This window comes from Anser cygnoides, chromosome 1 (assembly GCF_040182565.1).
Source record: "Anser cygnoides isolate HZ-2024a breed goose chromosome 1, Taihu_goose_T2T_genome, whole genome shotgun sequence".
Lineage (NCBI taxonomy): Eukaryota > Metazoa > Chordata > Aves > Anseriformes > Anatidae > Anser > Anser cygnoides.
The window spans coordinates 211,714,773-211,732,462 of NC_089873.1; the positions used below are offsets into that span (position 1 = coordinate 211,714,773).

At 63.7% G+C, this 17,690-nt stretch overlaps 1 protein-coding gene and 1 long non-coding RNA gene across 4 annotated transcripts in view; one reads left to right on the plus strand and one right to left on the minus strand.

Annotated features, from left to right (window-relative positions):
• PDE2A (phosphodiesterase 2A) overlaps positions 1–14,345 on the minus strand; it is a 52,489-nt gene extending 38,144 nt beyond the window's left edge. Inside the window, exon 1 of the mRNA XM_066990080.1 lies at positions 14,105–14,345. Within this exon, the coding sequence (XP_066846181.1) occupies positions 14,105–14,172 (68 nt within the window). The 5' untranslated portion in view covers positions 14,173–14,345. The remainder of the gene's footprint in view (positions 1–14,104) is intronic.
• On the plus strand, positions 221–5,227 carry LOC125180056 (uncharacterized). 3 transcript variants are annotated; one of them, XR_010828479.1, is made up of 4 exons: positions 221–715; positions 820–1,165; positions 3,471–4,460; positions 4,654–5,227. It is a non-coding gene; the product is annotated as an uncharacterized lncRNA (long non-coding RNA). The 3 variants fall into 3 exon arrangements; XR_010828480.1 differs by having other exon boundaries at positions 225–715; positions 3,471–3,696; positions 4,274–5,227; XR_010828478.1 differs by having other exon boundaries at positions 230–715; positions 3,471–5,227.
• Positions 14,346–17,690: the final 3,345 nt, after the last annotated feature.

Here is a 17,690-nt window from a genome sequence, read left to right on the forward strand (position 1 = left end):
GACAGCGCATGTCTGAAGGGACAGCGCGTGTCTCGGGGGAGAGCTGGACGTGTCCAGAGGGACAGCATGTGTTTTGGGGACAGCGTGTGCCTGCAGAGAGCGCGGATCGGGAGAGACAGCGTGTGCCTCAAGGGACAGCACGTGTCCGGGGGACAGCAGGCGCTCGGGGGACGGCACGTGCCTGGGAGACTGCGTGTGTCCGGAGGGACAGCGTGTGTCCAGGGGACAGTGTGCATGCAGGGACAGCGTGCATGCAGGGGACAGCGTGCATGCAGGGGACAGCGTGCATGCAGGGACAGTGTGCGTCCAGCTTTCATCCAGGGACAGCGTGCATCCAGGGGACAGCCTGCACCCAAGGGGACAGCATGTGCCTGGAGGACAGCTTGCGTCCAGAGGGCCAGCCCTGTCCCTGCCACTTCCCTCCAGAGCTCCCACTGTGACAGCAAGGCGGGTGACAAGCCCCCGGCACCCCCCCTGTGGACGTGGCGATGGCACTGGCTCTGCCGCGCCACCCTGTCCTCACCGCTCAGCGCACCCGAGCCCCCACGCAGGGACATGGCGTGTCCCCACGCTGTCACCCCGAGGACGTGCAGACCCTGGTGCTTCTGGACATCTCCAGCCCAGCCTCGGCCATGGCTTGGCCTCACCTCCACGGCCACAGCCCCGCTTTTGGGACATCTCCACCCCTCGGGGGCTGCAGGGACGGGGGGCACCGGCGGGCAGCCTCGCAGCTCCTCAGGCTTTGTACCATTTTGCCTTTTCGGGGACTTTTTTCCCCCCCCTTTTATCGCTGTAAATTTCTCTTCTGCTACATTACAGGCGAAGAACAAATGAAGCACCCGAGCCGGGCGGGCAGTGCTCGTCCAGAGGTACTTACGCAAATCGTTAGCGCGTTAATGACTGCGCCAGCAGCCGCTGCAGGTGGCCGGGCAGCAATAAGGAAGACCCCGGGCGCGCGGAGGACGTTCATTTAGTGCCGGATTAAATAAAAGAGTAATAGGCAACATCCGCGGGCAGCGGGACGAGTCGTGCCTCGCTCACCTCCGTGCTGGCCGGGCTGCGGCTGCAAGAGGGGATTTCTGCCACCCAGCACCATCCAGCCCCTCGCGGGGCCGGGGGTGGCCCCCAAGTGACAGCGGAGCTGAGGTCTCGCTGCTGGCACCAGGTGAGCTCACACGCACGGCCGTGGGACTTGGGGGGGGCTCAAGGCAGACCTGATCTGCAAATCCCCTGAGTATGGGGTGCCCCGAGCATGACCTGGGGGTGCTTGAAGCTCCAAACTGGGGGTGCTCTGAGCCTGACCCAGGGATGCTCCAAGCTCCAACCTTGGGGTGCTCTGAGCCCAACCCAGGGGTGCTCTGAGACTGACCCAGGGATGTTCTGAGCCTGACCCAGGGATGTTCTGAGCCTGATCCCTGATCCGAGCCTGACCTGGGGGAGCTCCGAGCCTGCACTGGAGGTGCTCCAAGCCTGACCCAGGGATGTTCTGAGTCCGATCTGGGGAGCTCCAAGCCCCAACCTGGGGGAGCTCCGAGCCCGACCCGGTGATGCTCTGAGCCCGACCTGGGTTTGCCCCGCACCCCTTGCAGCCCCCCCAGCCCCCGTGTCCTGCAGCAGCTCACCAGCTGCCAGCACGCATACATCGGATTTGGCTGCCGTACCCTCTTCAAAAAGGCCCCCAATTCCACCTTTAGACCCAAGGAGGGGCACCTCAAAAAAAGGGGCACAAGAGGGTCCCAGCTCTTTTGGACACCTTCCAGGGTGAAATCATCTCCTCCTCCTCCTCCTCGGCACAGCAGGGCACGAGGATGCTGCGCACAGGCCAAGGGGGAGCAAAGGGGTGGTGGCAGCTCTCAGGGCCCCCCCCATCCATGGGTGACCCCCGGCTCTGTCTCCTGCCCAGGTGTCCCCAGGGATCTCCGTTAAGGGACGCGCTCTGCTGGCTTCCCGTGTCCCCAGCTGGGCACCTGCTGCCACCCTCCCGCCTGGCAGGAGCTGAGCTGGCAGCTCCGCACCTGCCTGCTCCAATTCCCCTCGTTATCTCTCCTTCGTTAACGACGCCTTCACTCGCCAATTTAACCTGGATTAAAACTGGATCGCTCTCTCGCTCTTCTTTTTTTCTCCTCCAATTAACTTGTTCGTCGCTTCCATTTCCAAATTAATTCGTCAGGCTCTCCGGGCAGGGAGCGGCGCACTGGGGCTCGGCGAGGGGCTCGTGTTCAACAGGCCCCAGGGGAACGGCTGGGGGGGCACAAAGCGGGGTCCCCCGGCCCCATCACGGCCACCACGGGGCAAAACCCCTGGGGGGGGCAGCGACAGCCCCGGCCCTGGCGAGGGGCGAGGGGAGGGGGCAGCCTGCGCCCCCCGGCACCCCCGCGGGGTTACCGCAGGGTACAGGGCGTTCGAGCTAAAAATATGCGGTGACTTTTCTGTATTTGCTCTAATGAGTCATTCTTTTTAAGTAATTTATTGCTTGTTACATAATCACTTTCATTTTCAGCTCGAGAAAAATGGAATTTTTTTTTTCTTCCCTTTTTTTTTTTTCCTTTTATTATTTTATTTCGACGAAAAGGGCATTTAGCAAAGCCTGCAGTCGCGCGGTAATTAGCTGCTTTCCCAGCCCTTCGCCAGATGATGCTGGGGCTCATTTCCTTTCGGCTCAGTCCCGAGGCACAAGGAGACGAGGTGCTCGGGACGAGGTGGCCGCGACGCTGCCCGGTGGTGGGACAGGGACAGGGGCTGCCCGCAGGGGGACAGGGGGCACAGATGTCCCAGCGTCGTGTGTATACGGGCTGGATTCCCACTGCCATCTGCTCGTGCATCCTTTTTGGGATCCCCAGGGTGATGAAGGAGCAAACCCAGTGCCGTGTCCCAGAAAACCCAGTGCTATGTTCCAGTAAAACCAGTACAGTGCCCTAGGAAACCCAGTGCCATGGCCCAGTACACCCAGTGCTGTGTCCCATCCAGCCCAGTGTCATGTCCCAACAAACCCAGTGCCATGCCCCATCCAGCCCAGTTCTATGTCCCAGTAAAACCAATGCCATGTCCCAGCAAGACTGGTACCGCATCCCAGCAAAGCCAGTGCTGTGGCCCAGTACATCCAATGCCATGCCCTAGTGCCACATCCCAGCAAACCCAGTGCCATGTCCCAGCAAACCCAGTGCCACAGTGTCCCAGCAAACCCAGTGCCATGTCCCAGCAAACCCAGTACAGTGTCCCAGCAAACCCAATGCCATATCTCAGCAAACCCAATGCCATATCCCAGCAAACCCAGGGGGTGTCCAGGCACCAGCCCCCCGCCCCCAGCTGCTCTCCATGCCAGCCTCCCCCCCCCCCAACCTGGTGGGACCGGGGGTGGCCCCGCTCCCCTCTGCTCTGCTCTCAGAGCTGCAGGCGAGGAATTACTCCGCCAAATGTTTTATTTGTGCAGAAATGCAATTATGCTAATTAAAGCACATCTGTAATTACAGCACTTAGCGGCCCACAAGTACACAAGCTCCCAGCGATCTGGAAACGCGGAGGGCTGCACGTGTCCCCTGCAAGGCGAAGCCTCGTCCCCCCGCCACCGAGGTCCCCGGCGGGGCAGGCTGTCGGCGAGGGGTGGCTCCGGTGACAGCGGTGACCTCAGCGCTGGGTGGCCCGTGGCAGGGCGCAGGAGCGAGCTGGGGTCACTCGAGAGGATGCTCGGGATGAGTGGTGAGAGGGGGGGAGTGGTCCTGATGGGTGCATCCCTGCACAGCATGTCCTGTGTCCCATGTCCCCTGTCCCCGTGTCCCATGTTCCAAGTCCCCAGCAGCTGCATTCCCTCCTGCGGTGGGTGCAAGAGGTCCCTGGAGCAGGGGAGGGGGCAGCGGGGTGGAGAAAGCCCCCCTGGGTATGACTGAGTCGTGGGGGGACAGGCTTGGGGTCCCGGCTTGGTGGGCAGGGGTGGCTTGGGAGCATATCTGGCAGGGAAAAATGTGATGAAAGGGATAAGTGGGACCCGAACGGACACGACAGCCTTAGCGCTGCCACGCCAGCCAGACAGCCCCGGCAGCTGACAACTCGTTTCTAGACAAAGGCAGCACGGGAGATGTAATCTGCCCCAGCCTCGACAAAGCCCTGTCTGACAGGGGAGGACAGGAGCAAAGCCACGGGGGCACGGGGAGCGCAGACCCCATGGGCAGAAAGGGTTTGGGTGGCACAGAGCAAACCTTCAGTGCTGACCCCTGGCGCACCGTGGCTCATCCTGCCCGGTCCCAAGCAGCGACAGAAAATCGCCTGTTTACTGTAGGCAGCAAGCCCCAAACCGAAGGATTTCACCATGGAAACGCAGGGCATGGAGTGGGCGTTAGGGGCTGCGGGGACGTCGGGTGCCCTGCGCCGTGCCCTGCGCCCCGGGATCGAGCGGCCCCACGCGCAGGACGAGCGGAGCCACCACGTAGCTCGGGTGGCTCGTTTGGATCCGACGTTTGCTGTGGGTAATTGCAGCATGAATATTAATGGACAGGTGCCGCAGGATGCCGCGGGGCCGCAGCAGCTGGCAGGAGCGTGGGAGGGGAGGGGAAAGGTGGCACCCCGGGCTTCCCGGTGCACTCTGTTTGCTCAGCAAACGCCTCGAGCCCCGAGTGCCGCCGCTCCGGCTGGGTGCACTGAGCGGTGTTTGCACGGCAGGCGCACTTCCTCGGTGCTGTCCCGGCAGCGCCGCACGCCCACGGAGCAGCTGGGGAGCGGGCACGCATCCGGCACTCCAAGGAGCCCCAGGAATGTGGCCTGACCACATCCTGAAGCCGCCAAATTCTCAGCGCGCCGCACCTCAGAGATGCCAGGTCCTGGCTGACGGGGGAAGCCCTGAGGTCCCACAGGCCGTCCCCAAGGGGGGATGGTGGAAATGCAGAGCTTCGCCCACCGGGACCAGAGCAGAGAACAGCAGGAAGGGGCACCAGCACCCCGAGGGTCTGAGCACAGCGCCGGGGCGCTGACACCGAGATCCTCGGCAGCAGGCAGGAGGCGCGGCGGGGCGGAGAGGAAACGCACGGTTACCCCTGGCTCTCCTGGGAGTTGTCCTTGAATAAATGCAGCGTTACAGACTTTGCCAACTCATCATTCAATTAGGAGGTTTAGTTGATAACCGGGAGAAAAAGAGGAGCCGGAGGTGGCGCTTCCTTCTGCCTCCTCTCCCTCCCCAGTGCCACTCTGGCCCTGCGTTTTTGCTTCCCCTGCAGCGGGTCTGAGCCCCCAGTTTTTCCATTCCAATTCCAATTCCCATTCCAATTCCATTCCCATTCCCCCAGTCTTTCCATCCCAATTCCAGCAGGATCCCGGTGCTTTTTGGGGAGGAGCAGGAGCTCCACGTCCTGCCTCTGCCCCCTGCCCATCCTGCTCCCACCTCCCCTGGTGCCCAAATCCTCCCGGCAGCTCCACGCCATGACTTCAGCTGAAGCCTCCACGTGCTCCTACGATGCGCACCGGGCTGGCTTCCCCTCCGAAATTAGCCCCATCCCAACGACAACGAAATGAATGCACCAGACCCCGGAGGAGGAAACGCACGGTGCAAATACAAAATATTCCTGTTAGCCAGAGCCAGCCGGGTATCTGGAACGTCAGGAATGGGAAGGGGAAGGACACGGCTAAAAGTCTCTCATGCCTCTGAGGCTTGTTAAAACGAGAGCTGCTTCAGCTGACACCCATTTGCTTAAAAGCAGCATCTCGCTGAGCTGAGCCCTGGGTTTTTAACTTGCAAAGTCGCAGCTTTTTCTGGGAGGGGGCCGCGGGCGCCAGGGCCGGTGCCACCTCCCGGCAGCAGCCGTGGCTCGGCCAGGAGCAGGGACAAGAGTAATGGGGCTGGGACAGGCACTGGTGGCAAAAACCAGCAGGGAAGGGGCTGGCGTGTGCACACAGGTGTGTTTGTGTGCGTGTGCACTTGTGCACGTGTGTGCGTGCAACCTCCATCTCCCCAGAGCCCTGCTGCAAGCACCGCATCCAGCCCTCTTCGTGCCACCATCACCGAGCTCCTCCGGGCTTGCTGCCACCCTCACCGGGTGGGCAGGGGGCACCAAGCCCCCCCACCAAGCCCTACCATCCATCCTGCAGGATGAGGCCGCCCAGCAGACCCGGAGCAGGGGGTGCTGAGCCCCTGCCGTGAGCACCGCAGCCGCAATGCCCGGAGGGCGAGAGCAGAGCTTGTCCTTAATACGTGGCGCGGCGGCTGCCGTCTGCGCGAGCCTGCGGTGCGACGAGCAGACATCTCCCTGCATCGCTGTCTGCTGGGGGCAGGCTCCGGGGGGGGTGACGGGGGGCAGCGGCGGGGTGCTGGGGGCAGCTGGCCCCAGCCCCATGGTCGGCCCTACAGCAGATGGGGCCGTGCAGCAGAGGTGTGAAGGTCGGGGGGCAGCTTGGCCGCGGCGAGGAGATGCTGTGAACCCTCACGGACGTGCCCAAAGCCCCCACAGAGCCCACGGCACCTGCTCTTCGGCCACAAACCCCACTCAGCGCCAAGCAGCCAACCACTGCTGTCATTAAGATAAGCACTGGAGCTGGTCCGGCGGTTAAAGATGGGTCTCATTAAGCGATGGGTCACGTTAAATAAATCAGCGGCTTCGCCCCATGGTGTGCTGCTGGCTCCCTGCTCCCAGCCCGGGTGCCACTGACCAGGGGGTGCGGGGCAGGATCCAACCCATCCGAGGCAGGACCACGTCTCCTGCCCCTGCCGAGCACCAGCAGACCTCAAAGTGCGGGAGGGATCGGAGGGAGGTGCCCCCTGCCCACGCTGCGTGGCCGGCACCCGCCGCCGCTCCCCGCGCGCTGAGCTCCGGCTCCAGCACCCCGCTCCCCAGCTCTGATGCACAGCAACGCATGAGCAAGGCTGACTTTGCACTTATTTCGGAGCTGCAGGCTTGCCAGCCCACGGACCTGCTGTCACAGCGCCGTGCCAGCTCGGCGGGGAAGGGTCCCCAGCAGCGCCGCAAGCCCCACGGGGCTGCCAGGACCCCACCTCCGCGCAGCCCCTCCGTGCTCGCCCCAGCCTCCCACGCCATCCATGGGGGCAGAGACCCCCCTTCTCCTCCCCACAGCCCCACGTTTGGAGGGGCTGGCTCAGCCCCCGAGCCGTGGGGCAGGTGGGGAGCCCCCCGTTTGTCTGGGTGCAGCGAGCAGGGCTCAGCCCCCGCGTCCTCACCCCCCAGCACCTGCAGGTGGGAGCGCTCGGGGTGGCTGCGGCTGCCTCTGCGCCGCAGCCTCCATTCGGCCAGAGGAAACCAGCACCCAAAGGGGCCTTGTGTTTATTTCGGGGGATGCTCGACCTGCAGCAGCCAGCTGGTAAAAAAAAAAATCCCTGCGATTCAAACGTTGCAGTGCTCTGCTATGGGAACTCAAGCCTCCAACAAAGCAGAGCGCTGGAGGTAACCGGGGGAAATAAAAGAGCAAGAATTGAATTACGAAAGGTCACGCTGCTCCTCCACGGCAAGCCCTCCCCACCCGAACGGGGCACCTCCAGCCCTGGGAGCCAGGCCCTGCCTCTGCCTGCCTTCACTGCCTTCCCTCCCCTCTCCAGACACCGCGGGGACGTGGCCCAGCGAGGCGCTAGCCCTCCTCACCGGGCTCAAACAGCCCCTGAAATTTCGGGTGCTTCCTCCGCCCGCGTTTTGCTGGCTCTGCGTCAGTCCCGAGCAGCACGCGGCCCTGATGTCCCTCCCGACCAGAAACCCGAGGTGCCCCCAAAGGATGTCTCAAGCCCTGGGGTGCCCGAGCTCCGCGGGACCACCAAGCACCTCCATCACCCGGCCGGACCCAGCCCGGCCAGAGCGCACCCAGCTCGTGGGCAGAGATTTCGTGCCCGGGGCTGCTGATAACAAAACCATCAGGGCAAGTGTCGTCACTCGGCTCGAGCTGGGAGATTAAAGATTTCACTGGCGCCAACACCTCTGCCCATCGCCTTGCTCGGCGGCGATTTCTTGTTTAAAGGCTGCCCAAATTCTGCCTCCTTGTTGCACGTGGGAAGGATGCTGCCTTCAGCACTTATCCCGCTCCAAATGGGACCGCAGTGGGCTGAGCGAGCGCGGAGCTCCAGCACATCGCCGTGCAGAGAGGAGAGCTCAGACCCCGGCTCATTTTATTAATTCTGGGGGAAAGCAGGAACCCGTGGCATCCCCGCCTGCTCCCCACCCACAGCACCCACCCCGTGGTCCCTCCTGCTTGGGGCTCCTGCTTTGGATCAGCAAAACCCAGCTCCTGGAGCCGTCTCCAAACACCCGCTGGCTCCACCAGCGTGACATCCTCACCAGGCTGATAAATCCGAGCGCTCGCCAGGGCTTCGTGCGCTCAGAGCCAGCCTCGGGCTCACCCAGCTGGGCAGCATCCAAGCCGGGAAGGGCTCAGGTCCCAGGGAGCAGCTCCCTGAGAGGCTGTGGGACACAGCATCTTGCCCCCATCTGTGCGACGGGGTGAGCTGCGGGGAGCCCTGCCTGTGAGGAGGGGTTTGCACGGAGGTTTTCCATGCGGAGAAATGGGCACGGGTTGGGTCCCGCTGGCCCTGGCTCTGCAGGAGGCGGAGGAGCAGCAGCATCGCCACTCTGCTCGGGGTGCAGCAACCCCAAAACCGCACTTCCCTGCCCCATCTCTGAATTTTGCTGTCCGTAACACCGGGACAGCGAGGTGCCTGGGGAGCTGCTCATGCAGACAGGAGGTTTTTGGGCCAGGTTGTCACCACCTCGGAGCAGCAGCTTCCCTCCTCCTGCACGGCCACGGGCACGCTGGGCCAGGGCGAGAGGGAGCACGGGCGACTTTGCCCTGCGACAGCTCAAGGGAAGGGGGGGGAAAAAGCCCTGAAACAGGCTTAGCCTTTCAAATGCTCATTATAAATAGCTCCTCACTGTCTTCTGAGTCACCCAGCTGAAACGTGCAAGCTAATAACTAGCTGGGAAGGGGCTGGCTGGCTCAGGGAAGCGATCAGAAGCCAGGGGAGGCTTTCTGGCTCAGGCATCGCTTCCAGGCTGCCGCCGAAGCTGCTGTTTGCTTTTTTCCTTCTCAGGTGCCATCGCCCTCCTCTGCTTCTGGCAGAAGAAGGGGTTTGGTGGCCCCAAAGCGCTCTGCAAAGCCACCCTCAGCCCCCCGAAATGCCAGTGCCAGGCCGATGGGACCCGCTCCCAAACCGAAGAGCCAAACGGCAGGTAGTAACAGTTCCTGCAGGAGATGAATCCATCCAAAACCACCTCCTTTTTCTACTCCGTTTGTTCGGGAAAACACACATTGCCAAGCGCTCGGAAGGCCTGAGCCCACCCAAAAGCGCTGCCTGCAAAGGGAAGGTTTGCAGCCTTCCCACCCGGTGGTTTTTCCCAAACTGGCCCCGGGGGGCTGCAGGAGCTGGGTGGCAGGGAGAAACCCACCCAGGAGTCCCCAGGAGCACTCAGGATCTGCAGCAGGCTGCAGGCCACTCCTTGAGGGCTCTCACACGGGTGACAGGGCTCTGGGGAGACCTCCCCACGGCCCAAGGGTGCCGCAGCGCCGCACACCGCTCACCGAGAGCGCCTGCCAGCTGGGAACCCGTGAAGCATCGCCACCGACCCGGGGTCCAGCCCCCCCCAGCAGGATTTTACCCCCACTGCTGCGGCTGCGGGGGGAGCCGCACGCCTGCGCCCTCCCCGGCCTCCCCCTGCCCGCAGCCCTCCCGCTGCTGCCTGCTGACAGAGCGGCCGCGCGGACAAAGCATCCTCGGGCTCGCCCACCCCCTCGCCCCCCCACCCCAGAGACCAGCCCGAGCATTAAGTAGGGCAGCTCAGCCCTGGCAGGGGAGGGATGGACGGGGGCAGAAAGTCCCAGGCAGCCCCGTGCTTCCCGGCCTGAGCCGCTGGCTGCGGCCCAGCGCAGCTCTCGGCGAGCCACGTGGGAGCTGGGAAGGAGACAAAAGCGAAATCGAGTACCAGGCTGGGGAGGAGAGCGCGGAGGGCTGGGCAAAGGCAGGGGGGGTTCCCAGAAAGGGCCGCTGCGTGCAGCGCGGCCCCGGGGAGATCCAGCATCCCCCAGCCAGGAGCTGCAGGAGCTGGATTCCTGCCCCGGATCGATGCTCGTCCTCTGGCCCTGGAGCCGGCGGCGCGGCTCAGCCAGCTGTTATCTCCTCCGGGCCCACGTCTCACAGGGGGATGCGTGGGGCACAAGGGGCTGATGCCAGCCTGCGAGGCGGAGCAGGGTCTGGCCTGGTTGCCTGCGTCTGCGCCAGCAGCTGGCCGGCAGCCGGCGAGCACCGGAGGTGAATTCCCAGCACTTGAGCACCGCTGGCGGCTCCGAGGATGCTCGGGGGGAGGCTGGAGGGAGGCTGGATGCTGAGGATGCTCAGGGGGAGGTGAAGAGGAGGCTCCCGGCCGCCCCAGGAGCCCCATCCTGCTGCAGGTCCATGCATCCCATGCCAAAAGGGGACATCCCCGGGCACCCCGCTGCTACAGCGCTCCCCGTCTCCTCTCCTTCCACACGCACAGAGCCTCCCCTTGCTTCTGCTCCGCAAAGGCCTGCAGCAGACGGGGGGGGGCTGCAATGGGGGAAAGCCCCCCCAGCCAGGCTGCCCGGAGCCTGAGGCACTGGTATTGTGTTTTCACGGCTTCCTTCCCCCTCCTGGATCTGCGTGGATCCAGCGTAACCCAGATATCTTGCTGCCAGCAAGGCATGGCCGAAGCCCGCTCCCCTGCCCTGTGGACGAGCAGCACAGTCGGATGCAAAGCCTGCATCACACTAAAATCCTCCCTGAACCTCAACGTGCGTGGGTAGCACCAAGCCTGGTGTCCCCAGGCAGAGCTCAGCAGGGCACAGTGGAGCCAGGAGGACTCTCGGGTGGATCCCAACCTCTCCCGGTCACCCTCCTGCCTCCCCGGGGCTGTGTGCTGAAGCGTCGGGGTGATGCCGACGTGCCTCCTGCCCCAGCTCCGCTGCCAGGCACCCCCACGGGCCGGGGCCCATCCGCTCCTGGATCCACCTCGTTCCCCTTGTGGGGCCAGATCCAGCCTTGCAGAGTGCTTCAGACCTGCAAGACAGGGGCTGGGAATAGTCACCGGCTGCCAAGGCACGGGTTTGGGGTGGTCCCCGGGGTGTTCGTCAGCCTGCCCTCGCTCGGTGCAGGTGCTTGGAGAGCCCCAAAACGCGGCTCGGCCCCTTTCCACGGGGCAGCATAATGTCACCAGAGCAAGCCACGTCTCTGAGGCCCTTCTGGCCACGCTCTGGGAGCAAAGGGAGGCATAACAGCCCCTCCTGCTGCTCCTCTGGGCACCCCCAGGATGGAGCCGCTCCCAGCCCCGTGCATCAGAGATGGGGGGGGGCAGGCGCATCGCGCATCGCTTGCACGAGCATCGATGGAGGCAGGCGGTCAGGATGTGACATTTACCTGGAGTAAACACGAAGGCACAAAGATGCGCAGGAAACACCTTTGTCCCCTCGCAGGTCCCCAGCACCTTTGCTCCAGTGATTCCCAAGGGCTTCCCAAGACCCACAACCACCACAGCCCCCGCCAAGCCCGGACCTTCCCTGCACCAGCCCTCGGTGCCTTATCTCCTCCACCAGCACGTTTTCAGCCCGCCGAGCTTGGCAGTTTCTCCTCCAGCCCCAGCTGCTGCCAGATCCTGCCCTTGGCCTCACTCGGACGCTCCGGCACCGTGTCCAGCTGGACCTGCTCTCCATCCCGGCACACGCAGCCGGGGCTGCCCTCCTCGTGCGTGCCTGCTCGCCTCCTGCTCACGCTGCATGCAGCGGGGACACGAGGAGCAGGGCACTGCTGACGAGGCCACTTTGCATTCTCCTCTCGGATTTAATCCCAGCTCTGGTTCCCAGCTCACCCCTCCCGGAGCAGGGCTATCCGCAATGCTTCCCGCGGGCCCCCCCCCACGCTGCGCCCTGCTTTAACATGCAGATGGGATCCTGGTGGAAGAGGGGAGAGGGCGGTTTGCAACCATGCAGAGGGTTCGGATCCTGCTCTCCACGGCTGGCCGTGCTTGCGAGGCGTGCTGACAGCACCCGCTCCGGGCACCCTCGCATCCAGCACGCGCCACTAACCGGGTCAGGAGCCGCCCGCCCAGCAGCACGCTTCCCGCCGGGGGAAAGAAAAGAGGAAATGGGTTAAAACATGACCTGGATAACACAAAATGGCACTTGACTGGCTGCCACCTGCAAAATAAATCGGAACTTATTGACGGGGCTGCACCGCGCACGTGGGGACGAGAGAATCACAGAATTGTAGGGGTTGGAAGGGACCTCAAGAGATCATCGGGTCCATCCTCCCTGCCAAAGCAGGTTCCCTAGAGCATTTTGCAGGAGAACAGCACTTGGGAAGCTTTTCCACCTCTGCACAGCCCCCGGGGTGTGCAGGAACATGGTCAGACATCTTCTAGGCAGAAGGTGAGGCTATACCCTGGGTAAAGGGTGAAGTTTCTTGGGTCACCCCGGCGGCTCCGCAGGCCCGGCCAGTCCGGCTGCACGCAGTTTCGGCAGCATCCACCTGCCTTAAAGGTCATTAAGCAGCAGCTGCAAGTCACAAGAGGAGCTCCAGCCAGAGGAAACATGGGGATAGCATGGCATTTCGAGCCCTTTGTGTGTTTTGCTTAAAGGAAAGGACACGGGCACATGTCCTGATGGCGGCATAAAAGTGTCTCTGCGGGGAACAAAGCACTCGGCGCCAGAAAGCTAGCCAGGAGGGTTGGGGGAAGGAGGCTGCCAGGGCAGGAGACGGGGCCAGCACCCACGGAAGCTCTTTGTGCCCTGGTGTAAGGCAAGGTGGGTCTAAGCCCCACCATGTGTGGGGCTGTAGGTAGAGGAGATGCTGTAGGGTATTTTCTACTAGAGAGAGGCAAACTTATCTGAAGGTCACCTCCCTGAAGGTGTGAAATCTGCGGGGTGCAGGGAGGGAAAGGCTCTGTGCTGAAGCAGAAGCCTTCCCCTGCGCCCCAGTGCTCTGGCATTAGGGGATCTGTGAACACACCCAAGGGGAGCTCAGGGTGCTCCCAGGCTCATCCCCACGCAGCTCGGTGGCTGCTCCCAGGCTGCGCTGCCAAGCCAGGCGGCTCGGCCGCTGTCTGAGCACGTGGAGCTGGCACTGCCAGACAAAGGAATGCAAGCACCGAGCCGCCTTCCTCCTCTCCCCCTCTGCCTGCATCCCTTCCCCGCCGGCTCAGCCCACCCCTCTGGCAGGGTGGGATCCAAAGGGCTGTGCAGCAGCTGCCCCAGGGGTAAGGGACGGGGAGCACCCAAGATATCCAGGCACTCGGAGGCAGAGCACCCACGTACTGCAAACCGCCTCTGCACAGCCTGCTAGCCAGCAGCTGTGGAGCCTCGTGAGCGCTGCACACACGCACGCAGCGCCGGGGGTCTCCGCCATCCCCCAGCAGAGCCCCGGGTGCTGGGAATTCAGGCACCGCATGCTTCCCGTTAGCCAGCTCAGCCCAGCTTCCCACGTGGGCTCTCCAGAGCATCACCCTTCACCGCTTCCAGGGAGCACTGTCATCCCTGAGCAAGGTCACCCCACGCTCGTGCGCAGAGCCCCTGCTGCCTGTGCCGGTGGAGCAGGAGCCCCGCTGAGCCTCGGAGACCCTTCCCCACCCCGCTGCACGCAGGCAGGTGCAGCAACACCCGGACCCCCGGACCTGTTGCGTGGGTGGGTGTGCGGGGGTGGCTGCCCTGCCCTGCGTGAAGCTGTGGGAACCACTATTCGGAGGCCTGACCCACACTTCACCAAGGCATCCGGTGCCTGGCCGTGCCCCCCCTAGGGCCACCGCCGGGCCCACAGCCTTCCACCCCCATATGAAAACGTGGTGGGGTGAGCGTGGCTCATGAAACGCAGGGATGCTGAGCACGGCGGCCCTCCAGCACGCAGCCCTTCAGTCTCCACCACCAGTGACCTGCCCTGGGCGATCACCAGCGGGGCAACAGGGGGGTCAGGGCCCCGCCGTGCCCCCTCCCCTCCAGCTGTCATGCAGCAGGAACTTTTTTCCTGCCTCCCCTCTCCCCACGCATCCCCCGCTCCCTCGCCCCGCAGCCCCCTGGAGGACCCCTCCCGGAGCATCCCCCCTTCCCGGAGCATCCCCCCCTTCCCGGAGCATCCCCCCCCTTCCCGGCTCGGTCCCCCCATCCCCGGTGGCGACGGGAGGGGACTCACAGGTCAGACGCGGCCGCCTGGTACGGCTGGCTCCGGCAGAGGATGGAGTGTCCGCAGCCCTGCCCCATGGCTCCGCATGCTTCGGCAGCCCTGCCAGGCGGGCGGCGGGGGCTCGGCGGGGGCTGCCGGCGGCTGCGAGCAGCGAGAAGCCTCCGCTGCGCCCTGCTCGGCGCTGGCTGGGAGCGGAGCCGCTCGGCGAGGCTGCCTCCAGCCCGCTGCTGTCACCGAGCCCGATGCAGCGCGCCGAGGCGTGCGGAGAGGGAGGGGGGGGGGGAAGGAGGGGGGGCGAGAAAAAGGGAGGGGGGGGGGAGAAAGGGGGGGGGGGGGGGCGCTGATTGACGGCTCCGCTGCGGCTCCGCGGGGCTGGGCGGGGGCCGAGGCGCTCCGGCGGAGGGCCCGATGGGCTCCGCACCTGCCCCCCGCGCCCGGCCGCCGCACGCTGCGCCCGGCCGCGCCCGCAGCGCCGCGCCGCTCCCTGCGGCCGCCGCCTTTGTCTGGTGGGGAGCGCGGAGACCCTGCCCGCTCCCCCGCCGCGCCGTCATCCCCCGATTCCCCTGGGGGAATGGGGCAGCTCTGGGCAGCGCCAGAGCCATCGGCAGGGTCCTGGCCTGGGGGTGCTGGCCGCAGAGAGCAGCTCTGGGCAGCACCGGTCCCAGGGGCAGGTTTGTGGGCCGGGGATGTTGGGCAGTGTCGAGAGACATCACCGGTCCCACAGGCAGGTTCCTGCTCCAGCAGCACCAGGGCAATGCTGGGATGTACTGGTCCCGCAGGCGCGTCCCTGTCCAGACCATCTGGGCTGCAGGATGCTGAGTGCTGCGTTGGCCAGGCTCCACCGTGCTCAGATGTGGAAATTGGACCTGGAGCCAGGAGAGGATGGAGCCTGGAGCCCTCGGCCACCCCAGCTGGGTGGGTCCCTAGCCTGGACCTGCCCTGGGCCCTGGCCCACTCCCAGGCTGGGTTGCAGTAGCAGAGCCAGAGCTTCCCAGGTGCCTGCAGCACTTCTCCGTACCCGTGCCATCACCTCCTGAATTAGCACAGCTCCCCTCCGGGAGCCTTGCTGAGCACACAGCCCCAGCCGCCACCAGAGCCTGTCTTGGCTGGGCTGGAGGTGCCGCCGTGTTGTCCCTCAGGACATCAAGCAGGGCTGTCTCCCACAGCCACACCGGGGTCTCCTGCCCTGGTCCTTGCTGTGCTGGGGGGCTGTCGGGGGGTGTGGTCACCCAGGGCGGGAGGTGCCAGAGGTGGGAAGGGCACAGGTAGCTGCAGCGTTCTCCAGTCAGGGCTGACCTGCAGCAGCACCCGGTGCTGTGCTCCAAGGAGGGACCCCAGGGAAGGGCATCCTACACTGAATCGGGGCCAGAGCAGGCTCTGCCTGCTGCAAAACCCCACAGCTCCTGGCTCCGGGGAGGGCTTGAGGGAGCAAGTGCAGCCTGGATTTTAACATTTATTTAAACATTTCGGTTCCTTCCAATGCAAGCACTAGAGACAGCAGGTGAAGCCAACAGGAGCCAGGTCCCTGACAAAGAGCAGGAGGAGAGCATCAGGAGAGGAGCAGAGCTTCTTGCCTCAGGATGTGGTGGATGCTAAAAGTTCACATGGCTTAAGGGCAGCATTTTGGAGCACATGATGATACAGCAACCATCAGTACCTCGGGTGACCGAGCCCTGGCACAGGCTGCCCAGAGAGGGGCTGGGGGCTCCTCCGCGGGGTCTCCAGCAGCCGCCGGGATGTGGGGCTGGGCGAGTGGCTCCGCGGGGCCCTGCTGGAGCAGGAGTTGGACCAGAGGGTCCTGGAGGTCCCTGCCAACATCAGCCACTCAGTAATCCCATGATTCTGTGATCCCTGAGCACCAAATGGCCAGGAGAGTGCTTGGGAAAGTTTCAGATATCCTTGCCCTGCTCTTACACCTCCCTCCCTATGGCACCTGCTCTTGGCCACCAGCAAAGAGAAGCAATGGGCTTCACGTGTGGCCCAGAACAACCAGCTTCGTGCCACCCAGGCGAACCCAGGAGCATCCCCCAGCTCTGCAGGCTCAGCAGCATCCCTGCGGGTATGGGCACTCCCTCCCTGTGCTGAGTGCTGTGCATACGGTGCTGCCCCACAGCCCCGACCCTGGGGGCTCAGCTTCATCTAAGGCATTTTTTCACAAAGGACCTGCTCCTGCTGCTCGTCACCAGCCCTGTGGATCTCTGTTCCTCCAGGGTCTCTTCCTGCGAGGAGCGGGGAGGAGTGTGCTGTAAAATACAAGCTTCCGTGAAAACGCTGACAGTTCCAGGCTCCACCATGAACTGCTCAGCTGGGACTAGGAACAGCAATAGATATTAAGAGATTAGCACTCAAATCACTTCAGTTCCTGTCAAATTCACAAGGATTAATACCCCCGTGGTCTAGAGAAGCAAGCAGTGTACTGTATAAATTAGACAAGATTCACTGCCTGCATTGTCCGGAGGGGGGAAACTGAGGTCCAGACCCATGATGACTTGCCCAAATTTTATCCCAGGAGCGGAGCCAGTGTTGATGTGGCATTATTTTAAGGACCATCCCTGCGCTTTAACCTCATCCTTATCTCCTTCCATTCCAAGCCATGGGTTCAACAACCAGCCCCAGGTTTTCATTCTCGGCCTGAACTCACAGAGGTTTTGGGAGCACATCCCACGCTCCTTTAGGGGGGCCCTGCTGTGAGCCCCAGGGGCTGGGAACCATCACCACTTTCCCATCTTCTCCCCGCGCTGTGGCCGGTGCCTGCTCAAGGTGGGACAAAGCCAGGGCGCAAGCAGCGGGGTGCACCCAGGGCCGTACCTGCCCGGCTGGATTCCCCAGCTGTGACTCAGTGCTGGGGCATCCTCTGGCTGCTGCCTGAGCCCTGGCAGTTCTGGCACCACGGCGGAAAGATCGCACGCCTGACAGCACGCTGCCGCCCGCACATGTGCTGCGGTTGCCCCAGATTCTTCGGGCAACAAATCTCCCTTCGGCGGGAGCGCGCGAGCTCCTGCCCCTCCTCGTGCTGCTGGCTCCCATGGCCGTCCTCCGACCTGCTGATTTCATTTGTCACTCCCGCTCATTTTTTTTCCGTGTTGTTGTTATTTGATTTCCTCCCACCAGCCTGGATCTTGGGGGAAAACGACTGCTCGATGGCTCTCGTTTCGGCGCAGGCCAGTTCAGCAGGCCGTCACTGCACGCTTGCACTTAGCGCTGTTATTAATGCAGCCGGGCTACAGCGCCTTTCAATTTGTCTCCATCTCGGGGCTCTGGTGGAGGTGTGGATGAGGCAGGAGGAATGGCACTGCCTTGCTTTTTGCTGTTACTTCTCGGGGACTTTCTAGAGTCAGGCTGCCCTGGAAGACGCGGCGTGCCGTGCCCGTGAGCCCTGCAGCAGTGGCAGGGATGAAGCAGCGTGGGTGCAGCGTGCGACCCCTGCACCAGCAGCCAGCAGCGTGGCGCCGAGCCTGCTGACCCCTGCGTGTCAGAGCTGGCCTTCCCACATCGCCTTGGCAAGAAGACATCCACGGGGAGTCCCCTCTTCCCCGGAACAGATGGTTCCCATGGTTGTTTATCCCCCGCCTGTCTTATTCCCAAGTGGAATAAA